The 16,701-nt window shown below is 45.3% G+C and overlaps 2 protein-coding genes across 4 annotated transcripts in view; one reads left to right on the top strand and one right to left on the bottom strand.

Moving 5' to 3' along the window:
* The window catches only part of PCARE (photoreceptor cilium actin regulator), a 32,794-nt gene that overhangs the window by 15,630 nt on the left and 463 nt on the right, over nucleotides 1-16,701 (bottom strand). Inside the window, exon 1 of one of the 3 annotated variants that reach the window (XM_075863446.1) lies at nucleotides 2,603-6,519. The exons of the other annotated variants lie outside the window; for them this stretch is intronic. Within the exon in view, the coding sequence (XP_075719561.1) occupies nucleotides 2,603-6,519 (3,917 nt within the window). Of the gene's footprint in view, nucleotides 1-2,602; nucleotides 6,520-16,701 lie in introns of those variants that run through there. 3 annotated transcript variants of the gene reach the window in all.
* The window catches only part of CLIP4 (CAP-Gly domain containing linker protein family member 4), an 86,582-nt gene continuing 80,211 nt past the window's right edge, over nucleotides 10,331-16,701 (top strand). Inside the window, exon 1 of the mRNA XM_075863448.1 lies at nucleotides 10,331-10,391. The gene's annotated coding sequence lies outside the window, so the exon portion shown is untranslated. The remainder of the gene's footprint in view (nucleotides 10,392-16,701) is intronic.

Below are 16,701 nucleotides of genomic sequence, written 5' to 3'. Positions count from 1 at the left end.
TTCGGAAGGGGATGGGCAACCAGTGCAGTGACTGGCACAGATTAGAGGCGTTGGTGTAGCGGTTGGTCATAAAGATGAGCCTGGCTGCTGCATTGAGGATAGATTGGAGAGGGGATTTTTTCAGATGTTCAGTGATATTCCCCTCTTAGACATTTAGGGCATATTCTCGGGATATGATAGATGCAAGACCCGGCTAAGGGACCCCCACCGATCTTCAGAATGGAGGTGATTGGCTGCAGCGGTCACATGGGATGAAACGTCATCCTAAAAGGCCGGCCGCGCTGGAGGGAAGAACACAGACTTCTGGGTAAGTATGAGCTATTTTTTTTTTTCTGAGTTGTGTTTTTTGTGGCAGAATCGCTGCGAACCCGCCGCAAAAAAACTCAACAACTGCTATTTGTTGCAGGTTTTACCTCCCTATTGAATTTAATTAGGAAAACCTGCAACAAATAAGCAACGTTTACGCAAATACAATTGACATGCTACGGAATAAAATTCCGCACCGCAGGTCCATTTCTGAGAGTTTTTTCCACTCCGTATTTTCACAGCTTGCGGATGAGATTCGTTTTATCTCATCCACTTTGCTGCCACTGTATTTGCTGTGGATTTTCCACAACTAATTCAGTTGCGGAGAAATCCGCAGTATTTACGTAACGTGTGAACTGACCAGGGGATGCAAACATTACCATAGTTATTGAGTACCGCAACCCGAACTGCTGTACTGACCATCTCAATCACATGGCATTAAAGTCAGATTCATGGAGGTCAAGTAGCTCGACCACCAATGGAAAGGTGGTAAAATAAACTGTGTTGTTTCCAAAAGAATAGGAGTGAAAGCCCTCAGGGGTTTCTGTAACGCTCATTCATTTCAAAAGAGAAGCACCGTGCATGAACCAGCAACGTACTGAAGGTCATAGAAACTTCTTGCTGGACTTTCACTGCTCTGACTTTTATGACGCGCCTGATTGACAATCTTTTTTACATAAGGTGTGAGGCTACAATGTGCCTACTTCAACGTACTTTACCCACATTGTACAACATTTTGTATATTTTGCAATCACGCATGGACTTGCTGGAAACTATGGAACTACTTAGTTGAATGCAATCTATTATTCCATGTTATCAGCCAATTCAGGCTGGGGTAGGGGTTGACTGTAGTGTTCCTTAATGGGATTACTGATAGGAAGCCCAGAATATCTGCTACCGTTTCTGATGACTACTTGAGGCCCATTTACGTGGAACAACTTTTGGAACCACCCACAAGGAAATTATTTGATGGATATTTCCATTAGAACAATCATCAGGGGGTGTTTACTCTCGGCCAGACTGGGAGAGCCATCCGTTGGGGAGGCATATAATGTAAATGTCACTCGTTACGAAGCGAACTGATCATAACGATAATTGTCGTGCAAACAGCATAATCTCTGGGATTGTGGTCTACAACCTGGGACTCTTCAGCTGTTCTAAGGGTATGTTCACACGCAGAGTCAAAAACATCTTAAAATACGGAGCTGTTTTCAGACGTTTTTTGTGCCACTCGCGATTTTTGCAGCGTTTTTTACGGCCGTTTTTGGAGCTTTTTTCAATAGAGTCTATGGAAAACGTCTCCAAAAATGTCCCAAGAAGTGTCCTGCACCGTTTTTTTTACGCGTAAAAAAAGCCGCGAAAAACGCTCCGTCGGAACAGAACGCCTCCAAACATTTGCCCATTGATTTCAATGGGAAAACGGCGTTCTGCTTCTGATTTTCCGGGCGTTTACGGCCTGAAAAACGGCCGAAAATAGGCCGTGTGAACATACCCTAATAGTTTTCAACTTTCATGGTATACTATGGCCCTGTTCACACAGACTTTTTTTTGCAGACAGAAAGATCTGCCTCAAAATTCCTGAAGATTTTGACCTGCATGCATCTTCTTGCCGCGTTTTTTGAGGTTTTTCACGCCCACGGCTATTGTGCACCGCAAGCAAGAAAAGCAGCGAAAAACTTTTCCTCTGCCTCCCATTGATTTCAATGGGAGGTCAGAGACGGAACCGTGGCAAAAAAAAGCATGCCACAGCTAAAAGCCACTCCGGGGGAAAAACGCCTCTGTCTCCCATTGAAAATCAATGGGATGTGGTTTCGGCAGTTTTTTTGGCGCTAATTCGGATGCGGCATCCACGTCAAAAATCAGCGCCAAAAAACTTTGTGTGAACTGGGCCTAATACATGTAGTTTCAGGACAGCTGGAGAACCAGAGGTCGCAGTTAACCTTTCTAGAAAACGAAAAAATTTAGTAATACACTTTCTTTACGGTTTAGTTATGTGCATGTGACAATTCTAGGACTCTTGTCCTTACATAGTTTGTACGGTTGAAAAAAGACACGTCTTGTTGTTATCAATACAGTATTGCTATTTTAACTATAATTACAATGGTCCTTTGAAGTATAATATTAGGGGGCTAGTGTAGGAAAGCGCACTAGTCAAGGGGGTAAATTCGTCTAATTAACATGACATAAGTTATTTGTTGGAAAACTGTCAGGTTGAAACACACTTTGATGTCATAGGCAGAAATCACCTGTTATAAATTTATACAAACAATATAATCTTTAAGTCTTTTTTTCCTACCTAGTTTGCTGAAGAGCCATTTGACTGACGGCATTAGCAGACTTGGATGTTGGAATAAGTAGCTGAACCCTTGGTCTCCGGTCAGAATAAGACCTCCGAACAAAAGGTTGAGGATTTGCTGCGCTCATTGCAAGTCTTCTATGCTGGTCATCATATTGACGAACAGAGAAAGTGTGTCTCAGAACAGGACTCTGGACTTCGTTCAGAACAGCTTCAGGCCTACTTGTGCCTGGAGGTGATGGGGGCTTGGCTTCAAATAAGGAAGAAGATGATGGGCAAAATATTGACTGTGCGTTTCCAATTATTTTTGAAGAAGGTTGCTGATCCTCAGAACTGCGTCTTAACCCTGTATGGGATGGAGAAACTGGAGGAGATGGTGTAGAATAAGAAGGCAGCCTAGGCTCACAAGTTTGTGGAGGGCTTGGTAACCTCCGATGACTTGGTGGGCTTTGTTGGCTACCAAGTCCCTTGTTTCGTATTTGAGGGGGACTTGGAAGCCTACGTTGGCTTGGTGGGCTCTGCTGTTTTCGTAATTGAGGGGGACTTGACTGCCTATGCTGGCTTGGTGGACTCTGTTGTCCTCGTATTTGAGGGGGACTTGGTAGCCTACATTGGCTTGGTGGACTCTGTTTTTGGATTTGAGGTGGACTTGGCTGTCTGTGATGACTTGGTGGGCTCTGATGTCTTTGCATTTGAGGGGAACTTGACTGCCTATGCTGGCTTGGAGGACTTTGTTGTCTTCGTATTTGAGGGGGACTTGGTAGCCTACGTTGGCTTGGTGGACTCTGTTGTCTTCCTACTTGAGGAGGACTTGATAACTTTCGTTGGGACGGGGGGCTAGGCAGTTTTCGTTGGGTTGGGGGGCTAGCAAGCATTTTCCCATTAGGAGGACTTGACACTCTTGGAGTACTTGTGCTGGATGTTTTCTGGACCATTGAAGAGGGTTGTTGTACAGAGTAGTGCGTTTTTTGAATATTCCTGATGGTTGGTGGACTTGTTAATTTTCTATCAGTTGGCGGTGATGAAGCTGCAACTCTTGTAGGAGAATGTTTTCTTAAGATCTCATTTCTCTGTAGTGTCGGAGAATATAGTTTTGGTTTCACCATGGATGCAACATAACATGGCTTGTTGTTATCTTTGTCAGGGCTCATCACCTCACCGTCACCTGGATTCTGTAAATGGATTATTTTATGTGACTGTTTATACAAGTTAGCAGCTTGTTCTATTTCATGCTTTTTCTGAAGGTCCATACATAATTCTTTATTGTTAGAAAGTTGATCAGATTGTAAAGAGTATTTTGTAAGTCCATTATTGACTAGATCTTCTTTCCTACATGCCCTATCTTTGAACATGTATAGATCAGTAATATTTTTACTTGGTAACACATTTTTTATATTTACTGAGTTCTTCATTTTTTGAGACACGGGTGGCTTCATTGTGCAAGTGAAACTAGTGTATTTCTCATGTTCATTATCTGAGAGCAAGTTGAAGGAATCATCCATAAGTATTTCAAGGGGAGGAGGTGGCAGGTTCTCGTAGTCTTCAGTTCCAGATTCAGTGTGTTCAGCTCTGGCAGCATCATAAGGTTTTGAAGATATGAATGAGTCAGTAGTAAGTGTGCTTGTAGACACATATGCATTTGTATCAGTAGTAGTCTCTTCTCCTGTTGAAAATACATGACTTTTGATATCTAAAGGATGTAATCCTTTAAAAAATGAAATTGTGGGTGGAAGGACAGGAATTCCAAATTTTTGAACACATCTAAGGGGTCCTAGAGTTCTCATATTTCTGTTTTTTATGGGGTCACCAACTGGGCTAAATGTTTGGATAAGTTTCTGAACAGACTGCCGTGGAGATGCATTTATGCTTTCCAGCTTTCTTTCTTCCACGAGAAACTTTTCTTCTGCCTTGGCATCGTGTGGATTTAATGATGTATCCAATACCTTAGTTTTTGGTTTGCTGTTTGAGTCCCTTGCTACATTCGTATCAATCTTTCTTCTGGCAACTCCTTCCTGACTGGGTAAGATATTGAAACTTTTAGCAAGACAGGCCTTTAGTTTGTTGGTAGATGAATTATTAGGGATTATACAACCAGCGTGTGAAAAAGACTTAATATTTGGATTTTGTGTTGTGTCTTTCGTTGATGAGTATAGTAGTTCCAGCTTTTTGCTGAGTTCTTTCTGCGTCCTTTGAAGTTCTAACAGAGTAGGATCCTCAGCTTGACTTCTGAGTGATTCTGCAGATCGGGACCTTCTTTGGTTAGAGGTTCTTCTGTTGCTTCCATCTGCGCTATTAGGCCTCACCATATCTGTATTAACCTCTTCTCTAGTCCACACATTACTACTTGATTTACCTGGAACAAACTTGATCTTTTCGCTGATGGCTTCTTTCATTTTCAACGTCATCTCCTCATTTTCTGGGTTCTCCAACCATTTGGATGGATATTTATAAGGACCCATGCCTGCTGGCGAGGTTAGAGGTCTTTGTGTTAAGGTAATCTGGCTTGCTAAACTTTTATTATCTTCACTTTCATCACAACTCTCATCGCTGCTAGTTGATTCTTCTGATTCTGGATCAAGAGTACCATCTTCTCCTACAGTGGCAGTGGTCCCCAGTGAGCTCATTGAAGGGCTGCTTGATATACTAGTTTTTTCAGAAACACTTGAATCGCTTTTTTGTGCCCCAGATGAGTGATTAGTGTTTTCTTTTTGGGCAGATGTGCTCTTCAGATTTAGATTAAGGTCAGACGTCTTGACTTTATTGGTTGACATTTGTGGTGGTGCAACTTCACCTGTTGCCGAACTCGCTTGACCCGTTGAGTCAATACTTGACATTCTTCCCATCTTATCAGGAGATCGATATCCTCTCATAGATTCAGAATCACCCCCAATTCCACTATCTTCTGAATAAAGAGTTGTATCATTTGGATGTTGCTGTGTAGATCCTGCTGCAGAACCCTCCAAAGATTTAATCATCCTTAAGAGTCGTTCATCGCACTGTTCCTTCTGTTTCAGCTTTTCCTGAAACTTGTCAACAGTTGACTGCAAGAAACCACAGGTATCCTGCAAGGCATTGGTGGTCAAAGAAGATACCGTGCCATTTAAGGTTTCCATTTTATTAATTGTATACTGCAGCAACTGTTGCAGTAGATCTGGTTGTTCAGCAGGGTTTCCCTTTCCAAAAGGCCAAGTCAGGTTGCTCCCTACAGCTTTTAAAAGTTTTTCTCCATCTTCTGCAATTTCTTCCAAGCATTGATTGATATGATCAAATCTCAGGGCCATAAAGCTCATCATTTGCTGCATGATGAGATGAGTCTGGGTTGCTTGGTTTGCCATAGAAATTACAGCTTCATATTTTGAAAGATTAGGGTTCAGGAATGTATATGCATCCTGGTGAGCCTTAACAAGCTCTTCGGGGAAATCAACCTTTTTTTCTATGTCAAGAAAAACCGCTTGGTTTGTTTTTGCACGTCGACTATGTTTACCAAGCCTTTGGCTTTTTGACTTTCTATTCCTTCGTGAATTTCCATCTAGTTGCAATGTTCCCGGCATCTCTTGCTCTGAGCCGGTTGAACTATGTTTTCTTATAGTTCTCCTCTTTTGGTATGTTAAATTAACCATTCCTTCATCAGCAGTGGCAAGTTTTTCATACTTCCCTTGATTGTCAGACAAAGATCCATTGTGAGAAAGTCCAACAAGGCTATCGGAAACATTTTTTTCCAACTGGCTCTTCTGGTGGTTTTCTTTTTGTAAACCCTCTTTCTGCTTGATATGTTCATTTTTATTGTCCGACAGAGAGACTGCAAGAACATTATTTTCAAGGTCGGGAGGAAGAAGGGCTTTGTTTTTCTTTAAAGGTTTAGCTGCATTTCTTGCAATACTTTGCACGATCCCACTATGAGAAGGCGTACAACCCATCCCTTGATTCTGTATGTATAAGTTTAGCAAATAAGTAAATAGTCCTTACATTTTGGCTTGTTCCAGGTATCTGATGCTCCAAGATGATGCTCCATTGTCTCTGGGGTCAATGATGAAAAGTCTTCTTTGTGCTGGTTTCCAAACAGAGAACATATAGTAATGCAATATGATTCTCAGCAGCTGCAGACCAGCATAACAGCTCTGTTGGATATAGATAGACGTCTCTCGGTGTTTCTCCTCTTTTCTCCATTGACAGATGTCAAGTGCAAATAGGATTTGGAGCTTACTGGATTAAACATACTTTATCCGGTGAGCAACTATCTTTCATTGGAAGAAACAACATAACAATTACATTATTCCAATGTCTGTCACCAAGTTTTCTACTGGGGACAGTTTTAAGGTAAGAAATTGACTGATTCTGAATGTCAAAGAAAAATGGATTTATTCCTAATAAAACTTTCAGTGTCATCTTTGCACAGAGCCAGAAAAAAGAGAAGATGCATCTTAAAGGGGTATTCCGGAACTAAAAAATTACATTTATTTAAATAAAACAATGAAAATGATATAACTTTACAATGTACTTACGTTTCATCAGATGGCTGTAGCGTCGTATATCCTCCTCCGTCACCGCCCCCTTAGTGAAGCAAAATCTGCACTTCCTGTGCAGACCCGTCCATTTAGTCTTCTGCCTTGCTTCCGGTTTCCGGCTTTCACACTGTACGGTTACGTCACAAATGACGTAACCGTACCACGTGCTTCTTTATCTCAGAGCATGCGTGGTTAACACACTCCACCGCGCATGCTCTGTGAAATTATAACCCCTTATAAATTACCGACGGAATACGAAGTTGCGGGAATAACGGCCGTTTCGGCCGTCTTCCCGACAGGTGCAGGAGCTGTGACAGCTGCTGCCGCAGCTCCTACAGCGGGGACCGATCGCTGTGTCCCCGCTGTCTAACCCCTTAAAAGCCGCGTTCAATAGAGATCGCGGCTTTTTAGGGGTTAAGTTACCATCGCCGGCCTGCTACACGATAGCGGCCGGCGATGGTTACTATGGCAACCGGACACCAAACAATGGCGTCCGGCTATGCCATCGACGGAAGCCTAATGGGTCCTGACAAAGTCAGGACCCACTATGCTTGCTGTCAGTGAATAGCTGACAGTTCTAATACACTGCACTACGCATGTAGTGCAGAGTATTAGAATAGCGATCAGGGCCTCCTGCCCTCAAGTCCCCTAGTGGGACAAAGTAATAAAGTAAAAAAAAAAGATGTGTAAAAATAAGAAAATAAAAGTTTAAAAAAATCCCCTTTTTTTCCCTTATCAGTCCTTTTTTATTAATAAAAATATATAAATAAATAAAATATACATAATTGGTATCGCCGCGTCCGTAACGGCCTGAACTACAAAATTATTTTGTTATTTATCCCGCACGGTGAACGCCGGAAAAGAAAATAATAATAAACCGTACCAAAATCACAATTGTTTGGTCACTTCACCTCCCAAAAAATTTATTAAAAATAGATCAAAAAGTCGCATGTACCGAAAAATGGTCCTGATCGAAACTACAGTTCGTTACGCAAAAAATAAGTCCTCGCACGGCTTTATTGATGGAAAAATAATAAAGTTCTTGCTCTTAGAATAAGGTAACACAAAAAGTGAATGATTTTTTACAAAACTTATTTTATTGTGCAAACGCCATAAGACAAAAGAACTATAAACATCTGGTGTCACCGTAAGGCCGAGTTTACACGAGCGTGTGCATTTTGTGCAAGCAAAAAGCGCGGCGTTTTGCGTGCGCAAAAGGCAATTAACAGCTCCGCGTGTCAGCCCTTTATGATGCGCGGCTGCCTGGTTTTCGCGCAGCCGCCATCATTATGACACTCCGTTTGGATGTTTGTAAACAGAAAAGCACGTGGTGCTTTTCTGTTTTCATTCATCCTTTACAGTGCTGTTGCGCGAATCACGCGCGTCCCACGGAATTGCTTCCATGCGACATGCGTGGTTGTCACCCACCCATTGACTTCAATGGGTGCGTGATGTGCGAACAGCGCACAAATATAGGACGTCGTGCGTTTCACGCAGCGGACATACGCTGCGTGAAAATCACGCACCTGTCTGCACGGCCCCATAGACTAACATAGGTCCCTGCGACGCACGGATGTATAACACGCTCGTGTAAATGAGCCCTAATCGTATCGCCCCGCAGAATAAAGTGAATATGTCATTTATAGCGCACGGTGACGCTGTAACAAAAATAGAATAAAAAAACAATAGTAGAATTGCTGTTTTTTTAGTCACCACGCCACTTAAAAATAGAATAAAAACTGATCAAAAAGCCGCATGCACCCCAAGAAAACTACAATGAATTCCTCAAGGGGTCTAGTTTCCAAAATGGGGGCACCTTTTGGGGGTTTCCACTGTTTTGGTACCAGAAGACCTCTTCAAACCGTTTAACCCCTTAATGACCGGGCCATTTTGCACGTTAATGACCAAGGATTATTTTTTGTTTTTTCACGGTCACATTCCAAGAGTCGTAACTTTTTTTTTATTCCGTTGACATAGCCGTATAAGGGCTTGTTTTTTGCGGGACGAGTTTTATTTTGTAATTCCACCATTTTTAGATGCTTATAATATATCGATTAACTTTTATTAACTTTATTTTAGGAGAGAATTGAAAATAAGCAGCTATTCCAGCATTGATTTTCACGTTATAAATTTACGCCGTTTACTATGCAGCGTAAATAACATGTTAACTTTATTCTATGGCTCGGCACGGTTACGGGGATACAAAAACTGTAAAGGTTTTATATGTTTTCCTACGTTTGCACAATAAAAACCCTTTTAGAAAAAAATTACTTGTTTTTGCATCGCCGCGTTCCAAGAGCCGTAACGGTTTTATTTTTCCGTCTATGTGGCCGTATGTGGGCTTGATTTTTGCGGGACAATGTGTAGTTTTCATTAGTACTATTTTGGGGTACATAGGACTTAGATTAATTTTAATTTAATTTTTTATGGTGGGAATGGGAGAAAAGAGCGAATTTTGCCGTTGTTTTTTTGGACGCCGTTCATCCAGCGGTTTAATTAATGTGTTAATTTTATTGTTCAAGTGGTTACGATCGCGGGGATACCATATATGTGTATGTGTGATTTGTTTTGACACTTTTACTTTAAAAAAAACACTTTTTGGGCAAAAAAAATAGTTTTATTTGATTTTCACTGTCATTTTTTTTTTGTTTTTTCACCAACTTTATTTAACGGATTGACATTTTTTTTTTAGTCCCACCATGGGACTTCACTATGCGATGTGCCGATCGCATATATAATGCTTTGGTATACTTCGTATACCAAAGCATTATTGCCTGTCAGTATAAAACAGAGGGAGCTCCCTCCCTCTGTCAAACACATTAGATGCCGCTGTCACTATTGACAGCGCCATTTAATGGGTTAAACTACCGGAATCGGAGCGCGCTTCGATTCCGGCAGTTGCAGCAGGAGCCAGGCTGTGTATAACAGCCGTGCTCCTGCCGCTGATCGTGTGGGTACACTGGCAGTACCCGCGCCATCACAGGACGGATATATCCCTCCTCCTGCGCGAACTAGCAGCTGCAGAGGACTGATATATCCGCCCTTCGGCGTTAAGAGGTTAAAAACGCAGATATCCAGTGATTTCAGCTTGTGCTATCAGTAATAGAATGAGAGCACCAAAATGAAGACTGAGATTGCAGAAGTTAGTAGAGCTGGGTGTAGTAGGCGGAGCAAGTGCACTGCTGCATGCACATTGCATGCTGGGACTAGAGCAGTGCATGCAGGGAGGAGAAACACAGGAAGAGAAGAGGAATGAACTTACTGAGCAAAACAAACCTCTCAAGGTAAACAATAGGGAGTTATGTTACTAAAACCATTTATTATCAAGAAAAAGCTAGTCAGAGTGCACTAATATATTAATAGAGGAACATTGCATTGATTTAAAAAAAAAACCGTTTGGAAAACCCCTTTAAGTAAATCATGTTTAATATGATGAAGAGCAAACCTCCAATACCTGCATGTAAATTATTTATGTCACGATGGGTGTGTGGACCCACTGGGCCGTACCGGGATATCAGCCGGCCAAACAGGATACCAAGGCAAAGTCAATAGTTCGAATAAGGGTACATGTGGCAATACAGACAGTAGCGATGGCAGGCTTGGATGGGACCTTGGCAGCAGACACCAAGCGCGGTGAAATACAGCAGGCGTAGTATACGACATGACTCCAACTCTCAACGGCACAGAAACAAGGTAGCACGGGATACAGGTAGCAGGAACGGGAACACTGGGAACTGGAAAACACTAAGCAACCATTTGCAAAGACTGACACGGGTAAACACAACAACGCTCAGGCAATGAGTGAAGGGGCAGGGCCCTTCTTATAGCCCAGGCTGATCTGGGAGCAATCAATCTAAAACATGTGTGTGCTCTGACCCATTAAGGCAGAGAATGAGCTAGAGCGCGCACCCTAGTGGTCACTGCAGGACAGGACGGCCGCATGTGCTGGCATCTCTGGGGATGAAGACGTCTGCAGGATGATAGGAGTCTGCGATCTGCGACCGCGGATGTTACAATTTACAGTACAGCTTACCTTTCAAAGGTGGAATCGTTATTTACGTTGCAGCTCCGCCTTTGGAGCCACTTGCAAAATTGTGCAAAATTCTACTCTCTGACGTGACAGACATGTCAGCTGGTGGTATCAGCGTGGGTCGGTGGGCTAATTGCTAGGAATAAAGGGCTGCTATGCTCGTCAAACAGCTGTGACTCTTTGGAACATGTTGGATTTTCGGATTCACCTGGGAGTGATCCTGGATGATTGGACATTCACAAGAAGACTATAGGAGTGTTCTTTCTGACACTTCTTATTTCAGAGGAAACAAAGAATCAGCCAGGTAAAAATCCAACCTGCCCGAGCCTTGTTTAACCGAATGGGAGATGTCTGGAGACAGTAGGGCTTTCACCATAGACATCAGACTGGAAATCTGCAGTATCCACCGACAAAAGTCTAAGGCCTAATGCACACGACCGCGGTTTTTTGTCCGTGTGCTATTCACAATTTTGTGGCTAGCACACGGACCCATTCATTTCTATGGCCCCATGAGCACGACCGTGATTTTAACGGATCCGTGCGGGGGCCCTGAATCCTGCCCGCAAAAATTTAGGACATGTAATTTTACGGTTCGTATTTGCGGCACCATTTTTTATTTGCGGATACAAGTATAATGATGGCACGCGGATGCACTACAGAAGGTTTTTTTGCGGACAAATGGAACGTAACGAATCCATGGTTTTCCGGACCACAAAATCACTGCGGTCGTGTACATTAGGCCTAATGCCTATAGCAAACTATAATTGTAGACTGAGAATACGACTGTGGAACATCATAAACGGAATATATGACCCTCTGCTTGTAGAGCTCTGTCACAGGAGTGATAGAACAAACAAAATAATTTCCAGGGACAGTGTGCTGAGTCAGCGGATCATAGAAGTAGCTATTAACCCCTTAAGGACACGGCAAATTTTGGCCTTGAGGTCACAGAGTATTTTTTCGTTTTTGCCTCACGCCATTCTGAGAGCCATAACCTTTTTTTGGTAACGTTGTTCTGTAAGGTTTTTTCCGTATAATTTTTGTAAAAAAAAAAACATTTAGCAAGTAATTTGTATTCATTTTTTTTTAAGTAGAATATGCAAAAAAATTAAATTCAAGTATTTTTGTGTCTGGTATTTTCACTAGCTACCTGTCGTTTCAGGTGACTTTTCAGAATAAGCGGTCATATGCGAGTACATGCCAAACGCACAGGGAGCTGTTAGGATGGATTCACACGAGCATGTTCGGTCCGTAAAGGGCGGAGCGTATTTCGGCCACAAGTCCCGGACCGAACACACTGCAGGGAGCCGGGCTCCTAGCATCATAGTTATGTACGACGCTAGGAGTCCCTGCCTCTCTGTGGAACTACTGTCCCGTACTGAAAACATGATTACAGTACGGGACAGTTGTCCCACGGAGAGGCAGGGACTCCTAGCGTCGTACATAACTATGATGCTAGGAGCCCGGCTCCCTGCAGTGTGTTCGGTCTGGGACTTGCGGCCGAAATACGTTCCGTCCTTTACGGACCGAACATGCTCGTGTGAATCCAGCCTTAGGACATACATCAGTTATGCTCTAACAGGGGATCTCACGTGATAATCCTCGAAGCCTTTGTTAGAGACCGCCCTTGTGATGCCTCGCTATTCATTGTTGCATTACAAGGGTTAAACCATACCTCCCAACTTTTGAATTCGGAAAAAAGGGCCATTTTTAAGCCACGCCCCCTAATCACGCCCAATATCCCGCATAAACACATCAAATCACGGCCAGATCCTTCTGCAAATAACTCGCACGTTCTCACTGCGGATCTCTGGACTGTCTGGATATCACAGATATTATGGATCCGGTTATATCGTCTTTGTGTTACTTTTCCTATCTTGGGTATAACATTTGCTCATCACGGCGGCAGCAGCTGCAGGACAAACCAAAAGGCTGAGAACAATGAAAGCCAAGAGGGAGACCCTGTGGTGAATGACTTTTCAATTGACAGGTAGCAGAGTTACATGATGGGGATTTTTTTTTTCCAGTTGTGTAAGGGCTGATTCAGATGAACGTGGCGTTTTTGCGCACGCAAAACACGCGGCGTTTTGCCTGCGCAAAAGCCACTTGAGAGCTCCGTGTGGCAGCAGCATATGATGCGCGGCTGCGTGGTTTTCGCGCAGCCGCCATCATTATGACACGCCATTTGGATGCTTTTCTGTTTACATTCATCCTTTTGACAGCTGTTGCGCGAAACAGGCAGTTCGCACGGAAGTGCTTCCGTGAGGCATGCGTGGTTTTCACGCACCCATTGACTTCAATGGGTGCGTGCTGCGCGAAAAACGCTGAGATATTGAAAATGTCGCGCCTTTTACGCAGCGGACAAACGCTGCGCAAAAAGCACGGACTGTCTGTACTGCACCATATACTTCTATTTGTCCATGCGAGCTGCGTGAAAACCACGCGGCCTGCACGGACGCAATTCAAGTTCGTGTGAATCGGCCCTAACTCTGCTACCGGTCAATGGAAAAATCATCCACCAGAGCCCCCCTGTAGATTGCTCCACACACAGCCCCCTGTAGATAGCTAAACACACAGCCCCCCTGTACATAGCTTCACACACAGCCCCCTGTAAATAGCTCCACACACAGCCCCCTATAGATAGCTCCTCACATAGCCCCCCTGTAGATAGCGCCACACACAGCCCCCTGTAGATAGCTCCACACACAGCCCCCCTGTACATAGCGCCACACACAGCCCCCCTGTACATAGCGCCACACACAGCCCCCCTGTACATAGCGCCACACACAGCCCCCCTGTACATAGCGCCACACACAGCCCCCCTGTACATAGCGCCACACACAGCCCCCCTGTACATAGCGCCACACACAGCCCCCCTGTACATAGCGCCACACACAGCCCCCCTGTACATAGCGCCACACACAGCCCCCCTGTACATAGCGCCACACACAGCCCCCCTGTACATAGCGCCACACACAGCCCCCCTGTACATAGCGCCACACACAGCCCCCCTGTACATAGCGCCACACACAGCCCCCCTGTACATAGCGCCACACACAGCCCCCCTGTACATAGCGCCACACACAGCCCCCCTGTACATAGCGCCACACACAGCCCCCCTGTACATAGCGCCACACACAGCCCCCCTGTACATAGCGCCACACACAGCCCCCCTGTACATAGCTCCACACACAGCCCCCCTGTAGATAGCTCCACACACAGCCCCCCTGTAGATAGCTCCACACACAGCCCCCCCGTACATAGCTCCACACACAGCCCCCCTGTATATAGCTCTACACACAGCCCCCCTGTACATAGCTCCACACACAGCCCCCCTGTACATAGCTCCACACACAGCCCCCCTGTACATAGCTCCACACACAGCCCCCCTGTACATAGCTCCACACACAGCCCCCCTGTAGATAGCTCCACACAGCCCCCCTGTAGATAGCTCCACACACAGCCCCCCTGTACATAGCTCCACACACAGCCCCCCTGTACATAGCTCCACACACAGCCCCCCTGTAGGTGCCACATTGCCGCCAGAGCGGAGAGCGTTAGAGGTAGGCTTTATCCACGACAGGGTCCGAGTGTCGGCCGATAAAAACGGCCGTTTTTCCCAGCGGTTTGCATCCGTTCTGATTCTGTTCCGGGCCGTTTTTGACACGTTTTTTTCCCTGTGCGTTTTAAAATCGGATGAATTTCATTTAAATTTGTTGCCACACACAGCCCTCTGTATATAATGCCACAGCCCCCTGTAGGTAATGCCACCCAGCCCCCTGTAGGTTGAACACATCCCCACCCCCCCTTCCAGAAGTCACTGGCTTCAATGTCCATATATGGAAAGTGTAGTCACTCACTTCTCCTGTAGCGGAATCCCCAATCCCCGGCCGGGGATTGGGGATTCCGACTCCTACAGGGAGCAAAAAAAGACCCTCCTCCTCCTCACATGAACTCTGCACTGTGAGGAGGAGGAGAGCACTAGCGACGGAATACATGGCCATCACTCGGGACACATCTGGTGATGGCCGTGTATTACCCGGCCCCATAGACTTCTATGGGAGCCGGGCGAGGGCATGTCACATTTTTTGACAGCCAGGTTTCCCAGGCCGTCAAAAAATCGGTCGTGTGAATAGCCCCATCACTCACCGTCAGAAAAAGGCAGGAGTCTTGCAGCCGCGTACTCACTGGTGTCGATGCCGGCCCGGGAGTGAACCAGTCCAGTCACCTGACCTGTGAGGTCAGATGACTGGACTGGTCCACTCACGGGCTAGCATCGATCCCAGTGAGAACACCGCCGCAAGACTCCTGCCTTCTTCAGATCCCTGCTGCAGTCAGCAGCGATCAGCTGTTCTAATGCAGCGCCCAGCGGGACATTTACAGACCGCCCTGGACGGCGGTGAGAAACCGGGACTGTCCCGCCGGATCCGGGACGGTTGGGAGGTATGGTTAAACGACCAGGATGGGAGAACATGTCTAAAGCTGCTTACTCTTTTACCCGACCATTTGTATCTTTGCCTTATAGACTGTAAGCTCATTCGGGCTCCTACCAAATATATCTGAACTACGATCTGTTGTCATTTTTACAATATCGTGCTGTGTAAAGCGATACGGGTGCGATGCTGCTGTATGAATAAATAGTAATAATTGAAGGAACATACACGAACAGATATGGAGAAAACGGCTGGCTTCACACTGTGCGTTATTGCAGCATTTCTGAGACGCGGTTTTTTTTTCTCGTTTTGGTTGATGAATTCCCATTGAGACACATGGGCGTTTTATCTACCAAAACAAAAAAATGCAGTTACAGGAGCAGTTTCAGGTCTGCGGCCCGGCCGCCATGCAATGTACAGCGCCATCTGCTTCCGGCTCCGAATACTGCACACCCTGCATAACACCCGGTGCCCGGAGACAGACCAAGCAGCTGATCGGTGCGGGGTCCGGGTGTCGGACCCCCACCGACTATATACTGATGACCTATCCGGTGGCTCGGTCTAGTGATCAATCTTCCCGCTCCCCTGTAGGATGATGTCACCGCTGCAGGCAGCGTCCCCGTATCCCCCGTCTGTTGCCGCTCGCACCGGGGCGGTCACTGATTTACCGGACAGCATGGACATGAAATCTACACTTGATTTCCAGCAGGCGTAGACGTGCGCCAAAATTTGCCCCATTACCGACTACGCTATTGTTTCCATGAAAAAAAAACGGAAACTTTACGGAACAAACTGAAACGGAAGCGTTACCATTGATAATGCAAACGGGAGCGATAGTCGCCGTTCATCGGTCCCTCTGACGGAAAGGTTGAACGGAGCTAGAACGCTGAAGTGAGCAGGCGCTTAGGCTCCGTTCACATCTACATCATGGCGTCTGTTTTTAACGGAAGCCGTATCTGTCGCACGACGGACAACGATGACCCACACTGTCCACATACGGCGCCATGTTTCCTGTCAAATTTGACAGAATCAGTGACTGAGCCTCATACGACAAATACGGCACAGTGATTTCTGTAAGGCCCCATGCACACGACCGTGCCCGTAATCACAGCCCACGATTGTGGGCACGGC

The sequence above is a fragment of the Rhinoderma darwinii genome, chromosome 4 (assembly GCF_050947455.1).
Source record: "Rhinoderma darwinii isolate aRhiDar2 chromosome 4, aRhiDar2.hap1, whole genome shotgun sequence".
Taxonomy (NCBI): Eukaryota; Metazoa; Chordata; class Amphibia; order Anura; family Rhinodermatidae; genus Rhinoderma; species Rhinoderma darwinii.
The sequence above is the reverse complement of the archived record's forward strand: the minus strand, read 5'-3'. Positions and strand labels throughout refer to the sequence as shown.